This window comes from Mobula hypostoma, chromosome 28, assembly GCF_963921235.1.
Source record: "Mobula hypostoma chromosome 28, sMobHyp1.1, whole genome shotgun sequence".
NCBI classification, from domain to species: domain Eukaryota; kingdom Metazoa; phylum Chordata; class Chondrichthyes; order Myliobatiformes; family Myliobatidae; genus Mobula; species Mobula hypostoma.
This window is the reverse complement of record NC_086124.1, coordinates 17,878,349-17,898,309: the sequence shown is the minus strand read 5'-3', so window position 1 is coordinate 17,898,309 and position 19,961 is coordinate 17,878,349. Positions and strand designations below refer to the sequence as shown.

The 19,961-nt window shown below is 43.8% G+C and overlaps 1 protein-coding gene across 1 annotated transcript in view; it reads right to left on the bottom strand.

Annotated features, from left to right (window-relative positions):
• The window catches only part of LOC134338838 (scavenger receptor cysteine-rich type 1 protein M130-like), an 83,014-nt gene that overhangs the window by 23,906 nt on the left and 39,147 nt on the right, over nt 1-19,961 (bottom strand). The window contains exons 9-14 of the mRNA XM_063034973.1: nt 19,431-19,745; nt 10,258-10,563; nt 8,117-8,416; nt 5,665-5,967; nt 3,864-4,160; nt 669-983 (exon numbers count right to left, since the gene is read on the bottom strand). Of these exons, the coding sequence (XP_062891043.1) occupies nt 669-983; nt 3,864-4,160; nt 5,665-5,967; nt 8,117-8,416; nt 10,258-10,563; nt 19,431-19,745 (1,836 nt within the window). The remainder of the gene's footprint in view (nt 1-668; nt 984-3,863; nt 4,161-5,664; nt 5,968-8,116; nt 8,417-10,257; nt 10,564-19,430; nt 19,746-19,961) is intronic.

Below are 19,961 nucleotides of genomic sequence, written 5' to 3'. Positions count from 1 at the left end.
GGTGCTTAACAATGTAAGATCCTGTGTTATTAGAGGAAAGATACTATCATGGATAGAGCACTGTCTGATAGGCAGGATGCAAAGAGTGGGAGTAATGGGAGCTTATTCTGGTTGTCTTCCAGTGACTAGTGGTGTTCCACAGAAGTCTCTGTAGGGGCACGTCTTTTTACGTTATACGTCAATGATTTGGACGACGAATTTGGTGGCTTTTTGGTCAGGTTTGTGGAAGAGACGAACATGGGTGAAGGAGCATGTAGTTTTGAGGGAGCACGGAAGCTACAGAAGAACTTAGATAAAATCGGATAATATAAAAACACTAAGAACATGACGTGTGCAGTCCTTGAAAATCCATATGTTGTCGTATCAGTTCAGAGTTGGGGGAATGATTCAGGAACTTGATGACTGATGGGTAAAAACTGTCCCGCAATCTGGTGGTGTGGAGCCTAAATCCCCCATAAACAATGTTAAAGTTGTAGAAGCTGAATTCTTACAAATTCTAAATATATTTAGACTGTTATATGGATACGAAAGGATTGGATCGATACACCCTGAAGGCGCAGAAACGAGATTAGCTCACAGAACCAATTTGTCGCTATGGACAAATTTGGTCGTAAATCGTATTTATGTGCTTCATAACTTCATGAGAAGCGTCTTTGAGTTGGACTTACCAGAACAGATAGCACTTGCATCTTCTCCATGGTGGCAGTTATGCTGGCCCCAGAACCTGCTGCTGCAATGCCATAGGGCAGACTCATTCCCGCGACAGGCAACGTCATCTAACCATATGGGTCCTGGGCCCCTTCCAAAACGAGCGTGCGTCGGAGCCGAAATTGCATACCCACATCCCATGGCTCTGCAGATGACCTGGGCGTCGAGTAATCCCCAATGGTCGTCGCAGATAGTCCCCCACTCCTCACCGAAATAAATCTCGACCCTTCCGGCACAACGATTGCTTCCATTCACCAGACGCTGCTGCATATTTACTGAATGAAACAAGTGACACACTACGTGATTACACCATCAAAGCGAAATGCAGCGAAATACTCTGCAAATACTCGGCGCCTGCTTTCAAGAGCAGAACACGTAATGCAGGCGGCGTGAGACCAGCAGATATAGTAGAAGCGTTTGGTCTTTCGTACTGCCGCCATTTCATGCTGGCTGGTGTACTTTCTGTTACATGTTTTCAACACTATTCTCCCGCGTTCTCCCCATTAACCATACTCCCCCATTCAGTCAAGATATTATCAATCTGCGTTTAATATACCCAATCTGCGCAGCCATCTGTAGCAATACGTTTCACAAATTATTCATTCCTGAATATAATGATATTCCTCCCCATCTAAGTTAAAATGGGCGTCCCTTTTCTCTGAGTTTGTGCTCTAGAATCCTTTACTCTTCCAACGGAAAATTCCTCCCTAAGCCCACTTTATCCTACCTACAGAGGGTTTTACACTTCATCAACAGGGGCAGAGTAATACGATTTAACGTTTAGAAGTAATGGCATTTATCTAATCTAATTGTCACGAGCTATAACTCTGTTTATTTATGTTCATTCTTTGATTCCGTGTTGATTCTGAAAGATTCATTCTGTCCCTGTCACCACAGGCTCTGACTGAACGTGTCGATTTCCTGAAACGAGGTACCAGGGAAGGTGATGGCAGCAGATGAAATTTTTCTATGCAGTTTGAATTAGTATCATCGCTCACATAGATAGGGTGGCTAGAAGGAAAAGTTCCAGCGTCGAAATGTTCGATTCTCCAACGATATAACCGGGTACTGAGTCATTGCAAAAAAAACAAGTGCGCACTCGGTTCCAAGACTCGGAAAAAATAATCAAAAATTGGTGGCATGGAGATCTTTTCAGAAGAATTTGAATTTTTTCTGGTCATGGTAAGAATATGGTTGATGTAGTCAACTTGGACTTCAGTAAATATTTCAAGTTTTGTACACACAGAACACCAAACTAAAAGGTTAGACGCCATTGAATTGCAGGCAATTTATCAAATTAGATCCCATATTGCCTTGGTGTCAGGAGGGGTAAAGGTTAAGGTCGTGATGCTATCTGCACGACAGATATCGGTGTTGGGATGTTGAAGCCTGAAGGTATGGATATGAAGGTCGGAAGTTTGTAGAGGATATGAGAAGTTCTGGTACTGTTGATTGTTAAGAGGGTCATATAATACTAGTTCAAATGGGAAGCGGAGTCGAAGTCTAAACTCAGTTTTAAAACCTAAGTGATCTGACGCAATATATGAGGAATAATAAAATAAGATATAGACAATGTCCGCAGGTGACAAGAAAATACCGATGAAAAGGTGAAATTGGTCTGCATTCCTAAGGGTACTCAGTGAGAGTGGAGACAATGCCAGCATGAATTCCTGGCGGAGAGACCTACAACCAGGAGTCATTGAATAGATGTGTAGTGATGACGGGTTAGCTAACAAATTTCAGAAAGGAATTAAAATATGCATGAATATTTTAAGTGGGAATTTAGGGTATGCGACGAGTGCTGGACATTGAATTTATGTATCTAGGAATATTGAGGAAATACTGAATAAATGTATGTGAATAAAATACAATTCTATGATTCTTCGACATTGGACATGAAAAATTACAGCACAGTTCACCCACAGTGTTAGTGCCGACCATGATATGAATCCACATTATCCCTATCTGCTTATACATTCTTATACCCCTCTCTTCTCTGCCTACTCCGGCGTCTGTATGAATTCTCCATTAAAATGCTGCTAACGCAACTGCTTTTCTCATCTCCAGTCGATCATCCCCGGTGTTCAAAGACTCTCTCAATTGATAACAGATTCAGGCTTATTATCACTGCCACACACAGAAAACGCTGGTTGGACGCAGCAGGCCAGGCAGCATCTATAGGAAGAAGTGCAGTCGACGCTTCTCTACCCGAAACGTCGTTTGTGCTTCATCCTATAGATGCTGCCTGGCCTGCTGCATACCACGAGCATGTTGTGTGTGCTGCTTGAATTTCCAGCATCTGCAGATTTTCTCGTGTTTGCGTTATTATCACTGCCAACTGGCCTGAATTATTATTTTGTGGCAGCATTACAACAGTGGAAAACATGTAAATCACTACATGTCATGGAACTAATAGATGAATAGATAGGTAGATGGATAGACGCTTACACCATCCAGCTAGAGGTCATGTCACTATGGGACTTAGGCTAAATATTTTTGTGACCGCATGTTTCACTGCTGTCTTAATTATATGTGCCATATGTGACCTGTTCTGAGTGTGCTGTGAGTGCTGTTACTGTATTTTACACTTTGGCCTCAGAGGAATGTTGTTTCGTTCGGTTGTATTAATGTACAGTATATTGTTGAACAACAATTAATTTTGAAAATTAAAGCTAACGTGAATATTTTTTTTTTAATTCGGCAGCAGCACCTAACAGCTCCACAAGTCACTACTACAGGTCATAAAAAATAAATAGCGCAAAAAAAGACGGCAGTGTTTTGATATAACGGGCGTTAAGAAGTATGTACAATATGTTGAAATATTACTGTGAAGTCTTTAGAGTTACTTTCACTTTTCGGAAGTCAAAATAATTGTACGGTTTACTCATGATTTCGGGGCTGATCGTGAGTGGTTGAGGCTTGTAAATTGACTGGCCCCTGTCTTCATCATTCAGGTCTCTACACCTGGAAACAGATTGATTCCCTAAAAGGGCATTTGATCTACCTTGTTCTCTACAAAACTAACGAATTGTTTTTCTTCTAATCAAATAACGCTACTTAGATGTAACGTAACAGCCGGTAGATCACGCAATTTATATCGGAGATCATAATGGTGTTTTGATAATGCAGAGCAAAATCTATATTGCTGTATATACCTGCAATGGATAGCGTAAGCGCGTCGCTGAGCTTCGAGTTGTAAGGTCGATTTCCCACACTGGTCTGGTACGAACAGAAATATTCGCCTTGGTCCGCCATGCTTGTATTCAAGATGGCAAACTCGGCATAGGCACCACGCAGTGTCACTCTGGTAACTGCCACTGTTTGTCCTTTATATAATTGAAAATCTCTCGGAGTGTATTGCTTTGGTGCAGTGCACACAATGGTGAGCTGCTGACCTTGAGGATAAACTGAAAAAGGATTCTTCACTGATATGCTGGGTTTCTCGGTCACACCTGAAAGTTAACATAGAGGTGATTAATATCATTACCAACATAGTATTTGAAATAATCGTTGCACTTTCATAGAGGTATAGAGCACCGAACCTCACCTTGCTCCTCAGCTCAAGCCGGCCAGTTGTCTACGAAACTCTGACTATATCGGTCTAACTTTTCTTACCCGTGTACCAGTCTAAATGTCCTTTAAGCGTTGCAGTTCTTCTTGTCTCTATCAACTCTAGAGGCCCTTTCCGAATGCACGACAGACTCCACGTGAAACTGTGTCCCTCCGATGCATTTTTCCCTCTTACCATGAACTTATACCCCCTAGTGTTAGCTTTTTGTAACTTGATAATAACCATCGTTTCCATGCTCCTCTTAATTTTATAAAGCTCTATAGGGACACCACTATGTCTCCGATGTTGCAGGCAGAACAATCCCAGTTTCTCCAATCTCTTTTACAACTCAAGCTCTCCAGTCCCGGAAACATATTTGTCCGTTTCTTTTTCGATTACCAGTTGTATCCTGTGTTCCATGACGACGTACCGATCTGTCTGTGTGGATGTCCTAGCCCTCCTGTAACTTACTGTATCCAAATAGCTGCTGAAAGTTTTGACTGCTTCAAATTAAACTGCATGAATATACAGTAAGTAGCAATACAACATAAAAGTAGAGGGATGTCGGGGTCGGGAAATTGAGAAAGAATATGTTGCAGAGGTGCCGCGGAATTTGACAATGGGGGTGGAGGACGTGGACCTGATGAGTTAAATAATTTCTCTTCGTTTGCGACACATAAAGACGAACGTATGAAAGGCGGGTCGATAGTGCTATTTTATTTCAGTCCAGCTTTTTATATGTCGGATTAAAAGTCCCAGCAAAACCCGGGAAGAAATGTGATCTGAGTGACTGTGACTGTCAAAAGATTGTTGGTTTCAGTATCTCAGAAGCTGGTGATCTCCTGGGATTTTCACGCACAGAGGTCTGTAAGGTTTACAAAAAAAAATTGTGTAAATCAAAAAAAAAAGAGAAACAGTGAGCGGCAGTTCTGTAACTGAGGGTGGTCAGAGTAGAATTGCCATAGTGGTTCAATCACGCTTTACAACATTGGTGTGCAAAACAGTATCTTCAAACGCACAACATTTCGAACCTTGAAGTGGATGGGCCACCGCAGCAGAAGATCACGAGCATGCACACAGTTTGAAAATGTATTAGGTACAGGAGTTTCCTAATAATGTTGGCACTGGGAGTAACCCAGGACTTCCAGAATTAGCAACAACACTCTTAACACGTCGAATGAATATAGAAGGTCATTAAAAGAATGAGAAATTTCCACTTAGCTAACAATAAGGAAGCAGCTAAGCAGTCTCATATGCAGCACCTTGTCAAAGAGCTTATTAAAATCTAAGTACACAACATCCACCGATTCTCCTTTGTCTGTCCTGCTTGCTATCTCCACAAAGAATTCCAAAAGAATTGTTAACATGTGAAAGCAGTAACAAAAATAATTTAACCAGATACTCACTTGATACAGATATCTTCACCCGATCGCTATGCGTTGACGAGTAGAGCCGGCTACCAGCTGAAACTTTGAACATGCAGGTAAAGAAGGACTCTTGAAAACTGGTTAGATTTTCAACGTTTAGTATCGCGTTGGAAGCTGCAGTCGGCCCTACTGAGGCGATGGGCCCAGATTCGCCGACTTTGTAGAGGTAAAACGTTATGTCTGAGAACATGCTGGAAGCAGAACAGCGGAATTTCACGTCCTCACCGGGCACGAATTCGGTGGACACTCTCAGCACAGAAATAGACGGTCGCTGCAGTTCCTCTGCATTGAAGAGAAATCAATGATTTATCGATTCAATTAAGTCGCCAATCTCCAATTCGCCTCGTACTGTCCCCTGACGTATCAGTAACAGCAGTAGTTTAGAAGTCGTAGTGGACCACACTTACCCGCTTAATCAATTACTTTGACACGAATGAATATTGTTTTATTGGCATGGCCCTGTTGTAAGTTCCGTTGTGTATGTTATTTCTTCGGGCAATGTTACCACACATACAATTTCGCTGTGCCTTAACATCTCTGCCATTAACTCCCGCTCATCAACCATCCTTTCAGTTCTGATTTACACTTGCGCTTGTCTTAAACGGTACCTTGATATAAACTGTTGCTCCTACGTAGCAAAGTCTCTACAACAACCCTAATTCTCAAGGAGAGTATTTCCCGTGAATTTACAACCCTACAAGGATTCAGCCTGTTGTAAAATCTGAACGTAAATGACTCCGCTCTGGGATTTCGCGTCCTCACTTGATTGTGTCTTAATTCTGAAAACTCATCCTTTATCGCTTGCTTGTCGTCAGTACATTAAAAGAACACCGGTTCTCATGTTTAACATTTTCTTATGTGGTTCTATCTCGGTATTCTCTTAGGAATTATCTTCCACTCTTGTGCAGTTGGATTAGACGATCCTATAGAAATGCTGCTGTAATTTGTCATTTTCATCCCCGGTCTCTTAGAGAAAAATCCACGTTAATATATTGTCTTGACAATATTAACTTCCTGAGAGAAATATTTTGTTTTTATTTTCATTCCTGGTCTATTACTTACTGAGAAGTCGCTAACAGAATTAAACGTTATGCAGTCCGGTATTTTTCCACAGATTCATAGGGCAATTCAACACAGATACAGGCCGTCCTGCCAAACCAATCTTTGAAGACCTTTTGTACATCTAGCTAATGACCATTCCTGCGTTCCACCATATCCCTCTGAACTCCGGCCCATATCCACCTACACAACTGCTTCTTCATTGATACTATTGTACCTGTTTCAGCCACTATCTGCGGTAGCATCTTCAATGCATTCACCACCTCTACGTGAAAAGTATCATGTCAGTTTCCTTTCAAATCTTTCCAGTCTCAACTCACATCAATGCTCCCTCGATTTATCCTCCCCCACCCTGGAGTAAATACTTGTATCATCGCTTTTATCTATGTACTACATAATTTTGATCACCTCTTTAACGTCGCCACTAATTCTCCGACCTGCCTAGGAAAAAAATATTCAGTCTAGCTATCCTCCCTCTCCAACTATGATAGCCCTATTAACATCCAATTAAATATTTTCGGCACCACGGGGAATTCTGCAGATGCTGGAGATTCAAGCAACACACTCAAAAAATGCTGGTGAACGCAGCAGGCCAGGCAGCATCTATAGGAAGAGGTACAGTCGATGTTTCGGGCCAAGACCCTTCGTCATGACTAACTTAAAGAAGAGATAGTAAGAGATTTGTAAGTGGGAGGGGGAGGGGAGATCTGAAGTGATAGGAGAAGACAGGAGGGGGAGGGATGGAGCTAAGAGCTGTAAAGTTGATTGGCAAAGGGGATACGAGACTGGAGAAGGGAGAGGATCATTGGACGGGAGGCCTAGGTAGAAAGAAAGGGGGAGGGAATTCCAGAGGATTGACAAGGAGTATAGTGAGGGGGACAGTGGGAGAAAAGAGAGAGAAATATTTTCAGCACTCTTGTTTATCCGCGTGTTTTCTATAACACCGTGACAAAAACTGTGCATAGTAATGCAGGTTTGGCTTCGCCAGTGTCAATCTCAAGTCCTACCCTCAATACCCTGACAGGAAAAGGCCAGTGTGCTAAACACGTTTCACCTCCGTGTATCTCCGTGACACCGCCCACAAGAGTGCATTTGGTTGATCGAGTATATGCCGCCTGTCCAGCAATCCTATCACCTTCCGCTGTGTATTTTAGCATGATTCTCCACCCCGGCGAAAAAACAATGCACTCCAGTGATACAAGGAGAATGGTTACAATTTCCACTAGAAGGTAGCAGAGCTAATAATCGATCCCAGGTCACTGGAGCTGAGAAGCGTTAATTAATTGAAACACCGCCCATCCTACAGCGATCAACATATCCACGGATTCCAAGGGTCTATCCCATAACTGCGAAAGGAAGCTAATTTACATACCTGTCACTGTCACAGGCACAGGGTCACTCTTCGTTGAGTTGTATAGTTTTCCCGATCTTTTCAGCTGGTATGAGCAGGTATAGTTTCCGTCGTCCGCCTGAGTGACGTTAGCGACTGAAAACGTCACAGAGAAACCCGCCGCAGGCTTGGAAATCACCGGTTGGTTTCTGCCGACCTTCCACAGCAGGAATATTGCCCCCATGAAATTGGGAGAGGCCGTACATCGAACGCTAACGAATTCCCCGAGTGAATAGTGGGTGGGCTCTCGGAACAACTGAATCGTCGGTTTACTTGGTTTTTCTGCGGTATTTGCAACAATTCAAAAAATGAAAGGAACGAGATATAAGTAATCAAGAAACTATGTCAAATCCATACAGCTTTACAATACAACGGCATACGTACAATTTCCCCTGGTGTGCCGCGAGCAGAACTTTCTCAGCAAGCTAATAATGTTTCGGTTCCATCACCAAGTTTACTTTTCTTGTATATTTTTAAACCATTTTGAGCTCTTTATGAATCGATTTACTTTCCAATTTAAAAACGATGTGCTTAAGATTCTTCTTAAAAGGTGTCATTCTGGTGTCTTCGCATGTGTCCCGCCAAGAGAGAAATATTTAAGATTGAGAAGTGTCTGAAGCACGCCGTGTGTTTAGTTCCGGCATCGAACAGAAATTTTGCTTTTCTTAGGTCCTAAATGAGGGAATTCCTTCTAGTTTGTCATGAGCGCCTTGATTCAAAATTCTATGTAAATGAAAATCTCATTGTTTTACTACAAGACACTTAAAGCATGTTCAAGTGTAGGGTGTTTAGTATTGGAGTGCGACACTCTGTGTGTCCGACAGAGTGATCAGCAACACTGGGGCTCCACAGGGGACTGTCTTGTCTCCCTTTCTCTTCAACGTTTACACCTCGGACTTCAACTACTGCACAGAGTCTGTCATCTTCAGAAGTTTTCTGATGACTCTCCCATAGTTAGATGCATCAGCAAGGGAGAGGAGGCTGAGTACAGGGCTACGGTACGAAACTTTGTCACATGGTGTTAGCAGAATTATCTGCAGCTTAATGTGAAAAAGACTGAGGAGCTGGTGGTAGACCTGAGGAGAGCTAAGGTACCGGTGACCCCTGTTTCCATCCAGGGCGTCAGTGTGGACATGGTGGAGGATTGCCTGGGGATACGAATTGACAATAAACTGGACTGGTCAAAGAAGACTGAGGCTATCTACAAGAAGGGTCAGAGCCGTCTCTATTTCCTGAGGAGACTGAGGTCCTTTAACATCTGTCGGACGATGCTGAAGATGTTCTACGAGACTGTGGTGGCCAGTGCTACCATGTTTGCTGTTGTGTGCTGGGGCAGCAGGCTGAGGGTAGCAGACACCAACAGAATCAACAATCTCATTCGTAAGGCCAGTGATGTTGTGGGGATGGAACTGGACTCTTTCACGGTGGTGTCTGAAAACAGGATGCTGTCCAAGTTGCATGCCATCTTGGAGAATGTCTCCCATCCACGACATAATGTACTGGGTGGGCACAGGAGTACATTCAGCCAGAGACTCATTCCACCGAGATGCAACACAGAGCGGCTAAGGAAGTCATTCCTGCCTGTGGTCATCAAACTTTACAGCTCCTCTCTTGGAGGGTTAGACTCCCTGAGCCATTCAGCTGGTCCTGGACTTATTTCACAATTTACTGGCATAATTTACATATTACTATTTAACTATTTATGGTTTTATTACTATTTATTATTTATGATGCAACTGTAACGAAAACCAATTTTCCCCGGGATCAATAAAGTATGACTATGACTATGAGAATTGAATTCCCTATAAGACCTTTTCTGCTAATGTAACATGGTAATATAAACAACAGTAGTCACAATATTGCAACTAGCAGTTTGGTTGCCGCTTAGAGCGACAGAAGTTCAATCCCGACCAGTGTACCATCTGTGTCGAATTCAACGTTCTATCTATGAACGCACGGTTAAACTCTCTCATAATGCCTGGCTGCTTGTTCTCGTCTACAATGATAGCACCAGTGGTCAACATTGAAGGCGATTCATTGACAGAAGCACATATGTGCACTAACTTGCAATGAATGATTAGAAGGATTGGCCCATGCTGATGCGAACTTGAGTTGTCACTTACCAATCACGGTAACCTTGAGTCTGTCGCTCACCGTAGAATTGTACCACTTCCCACCTCTCTGTAATTGGTACATGCAAGTGTAGTATCCGGCCTGAGTAATATTTATATCTTCCACAGAGAAGGTGACATTCGCATACTCTGCGTCCGAAACCATGGAAAGCAACCATTCAGGTTCGCCGACTTTCTGTAGGTGAAACGTTCCCCCTTTAAGGTATCTAGGCGAAGCGCATTGAATTTTTACCGTCTCTCCTTGCGCAAAAACGTTGGATGATCGTAAGAGATCAATTTCCGGACGCTGTGGATTATCTGGTACGAAGGGAAAATGAAGCATAAAACTGCATCTATATAAAGTTCCTTTGAGATATTGTGTGCGGTTCTCGCTGATTGCTTTACAGGAAAGATGTTGTGCTTTTGGAGCTGGTGCACCAAGGCATTCACAAACATGCTGTCTGGATTGAGGAGTAATATCTAAAAGGGGAGGTTAAACAAAGTATGATTCTTTTCTCTGCCACACAGGGAACTGCGGTGAGACCTGGTAAAATATTATGAGATTCACAGACAGGGTAGGTAGTCAGAGCCGATTTCTCGGGGTAGAAACGTAAAGTACTGGCGGGCATAGTTTTAAGACCAGATGGGAGAAGAATTAAAAGGAATTAGACGGGTATGTGTTTGTCTTACACAGGAATTGGTAGGAGTCTGGATTATACTGGCATTGGCGGAGCTGGAAGCAGCCGCATTTAAGAAATACTTTGGCGGATGTGCTAACATGCATGGATGTGGATCAATGCAGGTAATCAGCTTTACTTTAATCTGGCGTCATGGTCGACACGGACAAGTGAGGCCTAAGAGTGTATTCCTACGCTGTGCTACTCTATGGTTTATTGTGACTGGGACCGAATTCAGATCAAATATCACACACAAGATGCTGGAAAAGAGGATAGTCGATGTTTCAGAATGAAGACCCTTCATCAGACTCAGGATGAAAGCCACATCCTGCTGCAAATTTCCTAATTACGTACATATTTAAGTTCAATTTTGAACTGTAGCGGCATCTGTTTCGAACACCTCCTGTGCAGCTCATTTCAGATATTAAGCTCTCTTCGACAAAAGAACAACCGCTCAGTTCTCCGCCTCGCTGTAAAAAAATGTGTTCCTCAGATCGTACTTTAATTCCTCGATTCTCTCCTTAAACATGTGCAGGCTTGGAACTCCCTCATCGGGTCTTCAAAAAAAAAGACAGACTATCTGGCCTACATATGCCTCTTAGAGTGTGATAAACCATTGTACTTTGGAGCTTAAATGGCCACTTCGTGACAACGATATTCCCTTTGTTCAACCAAATGCCCCCTCCCAATATCTCTCCTGCTAACACTAGTTTGGCTTCTTTCTTTCACTGTCCCCAAGAAGGGTCTCTGAGAAGGAAACCTAAAGTTTCCTTTTTCTTAGTTGCCACCTAGTCTGCTGAATTCTATTTTTATTTTTATTATCCAGCACTTTCTGTTTTATTTCCAGATTTTCAGCATTCCTGTTGTCATATTTATCTCAAAGTATGAATCGTTCTGTACTTCGGCCTCTATGGGTCAGGCATCTATCACTGTCCAAACCCTGGGGCAAACCAGCAAATCGCAGCAGGGCGACAGAACGCAGTGGCCACTTTATTAGGTATACCGGCTCGTTAATGCAAAAATATAATCATCCAATCAACTAGCAGCAACTCAATCCCCAAATAAATGCAGGCATAGTCAAGAGTTTCAGTTGTTGTTCAGACCAAACATCAGAATGAGGAAGAAATGTGTCCTAATTATCATTGAACATGAAGTGATTGTAGGTGCCAGTCGGGGTGGTTCGATTATCTCAGAAGCTGCTGATCAGAATCAGAATCAGGATCAGAATCAGGTTTATTATCAACGGCATGCGACGTGAAATTTGTTAACTTAGCAGCAGCAATCCAATGCAATACATAATCCAGCAGAGATAGAATAATAGTAATAAATAACATGAAACATAATAAGAAATAAACAAGTAAATCAATTACGCAGATTGAATAGATTTTAAAATGTGGAAAAAAAGAAATACTGTATATTAAAACTGTGAAGTAGTGTCTAAAGCTTCAGTGTCCATTTAGGAATCGAATGGCAGAGGGGAAGAAGCTGTTCCTGAATCACTGAGTGTGTGCCTTCAGGTATCTCCTACCTGATGGTAACAGTGAGAAAAGTGCATGGCCTGGGTGCTGGAGGTCCTTAATAATGGACGCTGCCTTTCTGAGACACCGCTCCCGAAAGATGTCCTGGGTACTTTGTAGGCTAGGGCCCAAAATGGAGCTGACGAGATTTACAAATTTGTGCAGTTTCTTTCAGGCCTATGCAGTAGTGCATCCATACCAGACAGTGATGCAGCCTGTCATAATGCTCTGCACGGTGCAACAATTAAAGTTTTTGAGTGTATTTGTTGGCAGGCCAAATCTCTTCAAGCTCCTGATAAAGTACAGCCGCTGTCTTATCGTCTTTATAACTATGTGCATCGATATGTTGGGACCAGGATAAATCCTCAGAGATCTAGACACCCAGGACCTTGAAGCTGCTCACTTTCTCTAATTCTGGTCCCTTTATGAAGATTAGTATGTGCTCCTTCGTCTTACCCTTCCTGAAGTCCACAATCAGCCCTTTCGTCTTAATGACGTTGAGTGGCAGGTTGTTGCTGCGGCACCATTCCACCAGTTGGCAGATCTCACTCCTGTACGCCCTCTCGTCACCACCTGAGATTCTACCAACAGTGGTTGCATCGTCAGAAAATTTATAGATGATATTTGAACTATGCTTAGCCACGCAGTAATGTGTATACAGAGAGTAGAGCAGTGGGCTCGTCAGCGAGGAGGATGTGTTATCACCAATCCACACAGAATGTGGTCTTCCGGTACGGAAGTCGAGGATACAATTGCAGAGGGAGGTACACAGGCCCAGGTTCTGCAATTTCTCAATCAGGATTGTGGGAATTATGGTATTAAATGCTGAGCTATACTCGATGAACAGCATCCTGACGCAGGTGTTTGTGTTGTCCAGGTGATCTAAAGCCGTGTGGTGAGCCATTGAGATTGCGTCTGCTATTGACAGATTGTGCTGATAAGCAAATTACAATGGGTCCAGGTCCTTGCTGAGGCAGGAGTTCAGTCTACTCATAACCAACATGTTGGTACCAACGACATAGGCAGGAAGAGGGATGAGGTCCTGAAGTGTGAGTTTCGAGAACTAGGCTGAAGGCTGAAGAACAGGACCTCAAGGGTGGCGTTCTCAGGATTGCCGCCAGTGCTACGTGACAGTGATGGTAAGAATTGGATGAGATGGCAGTTGAATGCGTGGCTGAGTAGTTGGTGCAGGGAGCAGGGTTTTAGATTTTTGGATCATTGGGATCTTTTCTGGGGAAGGTGCGACCTGTACAGATTGGATGGGTTGCACCTGAACTCGAGGGGGAGCAATATTCTTGCAGGTAGGTTTGCTAGCATGGTTCGGGAGGGTTTAAACTAATTTGAAAGGGGGATGGGACCGAGCGCGAAAGAGCAGAGAAAGAAGGGCATGGAGTAAAGCCATATCTAACATATAGAGAGGCTTTAAGGAAAGAGAAGCAGAATAACGGTCTAAAGGTAGTAAGGTAGAAGGGGCTGAAGTGCATGTACCTCAAAGCAAGGAGCATCAGGAACAAAGGTGATGAACTGAGAGCTTGGATACATACGTGGAATTATGATGTAGTGACCATTACAGAGACTTGACTGGCACCAGGGCAGGAAAGGATGCTCAATATTACTGGATTTCACTGCTTTAAAAGGGATGGGGGGGGAGGAGGGAAGCAGGGGTGGCATTACTGGTCAGGGATACTATTACAGCTACAGAAAGGGTGGGTAATGCAGTAGGATCCTCTTTTGAGTCAGTATGGGTGGAAGTCAGGAACAGGAAGCGAGCAGTTACTCTATTGGGGGTATTCTATAGGCCCCCTGGCAGCAGCAGAGATACAGAGGAGCAGATTGGGAGACAGATTTTCGAAAGGTGTAAAAATAACAGGGTTGTTATCATGGGTGACTTTAACTTCCCTAATATTGATTAGCACCTGATTAGTTCCAAGGGCTAAGATGTGGCATAGTTTGAAAAGTGTGTCCAGGACGGATTCCTGTCACAGTATGTGGTCAGGCCGACTAGGGGGAACGCCGTACTAGATCTAGTACTAGGTAATGAACCGGAGCAGGTCACAGATCTTTCAGTGGGTGAGCATCTGGGGGGCAGTAACCACCGCTCCCTGGCCTTTAGCAATTTCATAGAAAAGATAGAAGCAGAGAGGACAGGAAAGATTTTAATTGGGGAAGGGCAGATTATGAGGCTCTAAGGCTAGAACTTGCGGGTGTGAATTGGGATGATGTTTTTGCAGGGAAATGTGCTATGGACATGTGGTCGATGTTTATGGAGATCTCTTGCAGGATGTTAGGGATAAATTTGTCCCGGTGAGGAAGATAAAGAATGGTAGGGTGGAGGAACCATGGGTGACAAGTGAGGTGGAAAATCTAGCCAGGTGGAAGAAGGCAGCATACATGAGGTTTAGGAAGCAAGGATCAGATGGGTCTGTTGAGGATTATAGGGAAGCAAGAAAGGAGCTTAAAAAGGGGCTGAGAAGAGCATGAAGGGGGCATGAGAAGGCCTTGGCGAGAAGGGTAAAGGAAACCCCCAAGGCATTCTTCAATTATGTGAAGAACAAAAGGATGACAGGAGTGAAGGTAGGACCGATTAGAGATAAAGGTGGGAAGATGTGCCTGGAGGCTGTGGAAGTGAGTGAGATCTTCAATGAATATTTCTCTTCGGTATTCACCAATGAGAAGGAACTTGATGATGGTGAGGACAATATGAGTGAGGTTGATGTTCTGGAGCACGTTGATATTAAGGGAGAGGAGGTGTTGGAGTTGTTAAAATACATTAGGACGGACAAATCCCCGAGGCCTGACGGAATATTCCCCAGGCTGCTCCATGAGGCGAAGGAACAGATTGCTGAGCCTCTGGCTAGGATCTTTATGTACTCGTTGCCAACGGCAATGGTATCGGAGGATTGGAGGGAGGTGAATGTTGTTCCCTTGTTCAAAAAAGGTAGTAGGGATAGTCCGAGTAATTATAGACCACTGAGCATTACGTCTGTGGTGGGAAAGCTGTTGGAAAAGATTCTTAGAGATAGGATCTATGGGCATTTAGAGAATCATGGTCTGATCAGAGACAGTCAGCATCGCTTTGTGAAGCGTAGACCGTGTCTAACAAGACTGATTGAGTTCTTTGAGGAGGTGACCAGGCATATAGATGAGGGTAGTGCAGTGTATGTGATCTATTTGGATTTTAGTAAGGCATTTGACTAGGTTTCACACGGTAGGCTTATTCAGAAAGTCAGAGGGCATGGGATCCAGGGAAGTTTAGCCAGGTGGATTCACAATTGGTTTGCCTGCCGAAGGCAAAGGGTCGTGGTGGAGGGAGTACCTTCGGATTGGAGTATTGTGACGAGTGGTGTCCCACAAGGAACTGTTCTGGGACATCTACTTTTCGTGATTTTTATTAACGACCTGGATGTGTTGGTAGAAGGGTGGGTTAGTAAGTTTGAAGACCGCACAAAGGTTCGTTGTGTTGTAGGTAGTGTAGAGGATTGTCGAAGATTGCAGGGAGACATTGATAGGATGCAGAAGAGTGCTGAGAAGTGGCAAATGGAGTTCAACCTTGAGAAATGTGAGGTGGTACACTTTGGAAATACAAACTCCAAGGCAGAGTACAAAGTAAAAGGTACGATACTTGCTAGTATGGATGAGCAGAGGGATCTGGGGGTATATGTACCTGAAAGTTGCCTCTCAGGCAGATAGGATAGTTAAGAAAGCTTATGGGGTGTTATCTTTCATAAGTCGGGGGATAGAGTTTGAGAGTCGCTATGTAATGATGCAGCTCTATAAAACTCTGGTTGGGCCACACTTGGAGTACTGTGTCCAGTTCTAGTCGCCTCACTATAGGAAGGATGTGGAAGCATTGGAAAGGGTACACAGGAGATTTACCGGGATTCTGCCTGGTTTAGAGAGTATGCATTATGGTCAGAGATTAACGGAGCTAGAACTTTACTCTTTGGAGAGAAGGAGGATGAGAGGAGACATGATATATGTGTACAAGATAATAAGAGAAATAGATAGAGTGGATAGCCAGTGCCTCTTCCCCAGTGCACCACTGCTCAATACAGGAGGACATGTCTTTAAGGTAAGGGGTGGTAAGTTCAAGGGGCATTTTAGAGGAAGGTTTATTTTACTCAGAGAGTGGTTGGTGCGTGGAATGCACTGCCTGAGTCAGTGGTGGAGGCAGATACACTCGTGACGTTTAAGAGACTACTAAACAGGTATATGGAGGAATTTAAGGTGGGGGGTTATATGGGAGGCAGGGTTTGAGGGTCGGCACAACTTTGTGGGCCGAAATGCTTGTAATGTGCTGTACTATTCTATGTTCTATATTCAACCTCTCAAAGCATTTCGTCACTGTCGATGTGAGTACTACCGGGCGATAGTCATTAAGGCAGCCCACATTAATCTTCTTTGGCACTGGTATGATTGTTCCCTTTTTGATGCAAGTGGGAAATTCTGCCCGTAGCAGTGAGTGGTTGAAAATGTCCTTGAATACTCCCGCTAGTTGGATGGAACAGGTTTTCAGACCCTTATCGGGTACTCCATTGAGACCTTCTGCCTTGCTGGGGTTCACTCCCTTTAAAGACAGTCTTGCATCGGCCTCTGAGACGGAGATCACAGGTTCCTCAGGTGCAACAGGGATCTTCACAATTGTAGTTGTGTTCTCCTTTCAAAGCGTGCATAGAAGGTGTTGAGTCCATCTGGTAGTGAGGTATCGCTGCCATTCATACTATTGGATTTCGCTTTGTAGGAAGTAATGCCTTGCAGACGCTGGCGGAGTTGCCGTGCGTCTGACATCGCCTCCAACCTCATTCGAAATTGTCTCATCGGCCTTGAAATTGCCCGCCGCAAATCATACCTGGTTTTCTGGTACAGACCTGGGTTGCCAGCCATGAATGCCACAGATCTAGCCTTCAGCAGACCACGTACTTCGTGGTTCATCCACGGCTTTTGGTTTGGGAATATACGAAAAGTCTTTGATTCACACAGGCTTTAATGAAGTCGATAACAACTGCAGCATACTCAGCCAGATTCAAAGATAAATCCCTGAATACAGTCGAGCCCACCGATTCAAAGCAGTCCTCTCGGCGCTCCTGTGCTTCGCTTGTTCCAACCTTCTTGGTCCTCACTGCTGGTGCTGCAGTCTTCGGTCTCTGCCTATACTCGGGAGTAGAAGTACAGCTAGGTGATCAGACTTCCCGAAGTGAGGGCGTGGAATAGCACGGTTGGATGGTGGTGTAGCAGTGGTCCAGTGTGTTGTTTCCTATGGTATTGCAAGTAATCTGTTGACGGTAACAGCTTAGTGACTTTTTTTTCAGACCAGCCTTGTTAAAATCTCCCAAAACGATGGCGAAGGCGTTAGGGTGCGCTGCTTCGTGCATGTTGATCTCATTTCTCACATCATCTAAAGCCTGATTGACATTGGCCTGAGGTGAAATGTAAACTGCTACCAGAATGACCCCAGAGAACTCCCCTAGTAGGTAAAAAGGACGGTACTTTACTGATAGATATTCACTGCTAGATCTCCTACAATTTTCACGCTCAAAGGTTTTAGAGTTTACAGAGATCGGTGCAAAGTAAAAAAAAAAACAGTGATCGGCAATTCTGTGAGCAAAAGCGCCTTGCTAATGAGAGAACTTAGAGGAGAATGACCAGGCTAGTCAAGCTCTCAGGAAGGCCAATCTAACTTAAATAAGCAATCGTTACAACAGTGCGTGCAGTGGAGCATCTCTCATCTGTCCAATCTTGAAGTGGATGGGCTACAGCAGAAGACCGTGAATATGCACTCAGTGGTTACCTTATTTGCAACAGGCGGTACCTAATAAAACGGCCAATGACTTTATATTCCCACTTGGACATGTCCAGAAGACGATTGAATCTCCGCCGCTTGATGGTGTCCATCAAGGTGTAAGACAGTATTCATATAAAATTGCTTACTCCTCCCCGTCCAAGTGTCACTTAATGTTCTAGTTGTTCAAGCCACCTCATCATTTTTCTGCAAACAACAGGAATTCTGCAGCTGCTGGAAATTCAAGCAACACACATCAAAGTTGCAGGTGAACGCAGCAGGTCAGGCAGCATCTCTAGGAAGAGGTACAGTCGACGTTTCAGGCCGAGACCCTCGTCAGGACCAATTGAAGGAAGAGTTAGTAAGAGATCTCTTACTAACTCTTCCTTTAGTTAGTCTTGTCGAGGGGTCTCGGCCTGAAACGTTGACTGTACCTCTTCCTAGAGATGCTGCCTGACCTGCTGCGTTCACCAGCAACTTTGATGTGTGTTGCTCCGCATTTTTCTGTGTTTGTTCTACATAAGAACCACGTTCTTCGTCAGCGAGGTCTCCGAATCTTTCCGCTCTCCCCTTAGACCAACACCACCCACACCCTGATTCTGTAAACCTGACGTAAAAAAAGTGCTTAGTGCATTCACCCTCAAGGTTTTATATATCAATAAATGGTATCTCCTCAGCTTTCTACGCTCTCTCTATTTGTTCTAGCCTGCACCAAGCAAAATCGCGTGAGTGGCCGTTATTCATTCTCTCCAATCACTTTCTGCAGTATGGGGGTCTGCACACCTTTCGAAGCACCTCACGGCTGAGCCAACCCTCGACTGTTGCATCTGGAGTTGGAACTTGGAGCGAGGGTGTCCTATAAGTACAGTAATAAGTAAGTAATTCGGAAAGTATTTTGAATGGCTGAATGCTAAATTAGATCATCGTGTGATAACTTAGTCTATAACTTGCTAGTATGGACTCCTACCATAGTTTCAAACACAGAAGCGTCTCCTGCCACCCAGATATTTAGGAAACCAGTTCACGCGAATGATATCTAAAACTGGCCAATGAATTCCTGGAAAGTTCAGTGAAATTAACATTGCAATTCTCACCAATACCGTTCCAAGATTTTTCACGAATTCAATCCAAATGTCAAAGAAAAAATTAAGATTTTCAGTTATCTTCAAACCTTTGTATGTTTTGGACTTGACACATATCCACCATGATTACCTGAACAAAAAACACCAGCATCGTTTTGCTCACGACAAATTCTAGGATTGATCGATTGCACCGGACACGACCACAGATATGACTCCGATCCGGTGCAGCGCGCTTGATCGAATATAATTGGCCCACTCCCTTCTCCAAAATGGCCAGCGTCGGCGACTGACCGGCTGAATCCACATCCAAGCTGTTGGCAAACAACATTTGCGTCGAGGATGTCCCAACCCGAAGCACAGATAGCTCCCCACGAGCTGTTGAAGTAAACTTCCACTCTCCCAGAACATGAATTGGGTCCACCAACCAGACGAAGTTTCGAATTTTCTGTGAAAAAGAGTTCAAATAAAAACTCTCTGAATAAACTTTGGCAGTTGCTGTTGGCCGGACCTCAGAACTATACAGTTGCCCCATGACAATTTCCACTGTAATTAGATAGAAGTTTTTAAGATTATAAGAGAGATAGACAGAGGAAACAATGGTTATATTTGCCAACAGTCGGAATGTCTATTACGAAATTGCATGCATTTTAAGTTCAGAGGA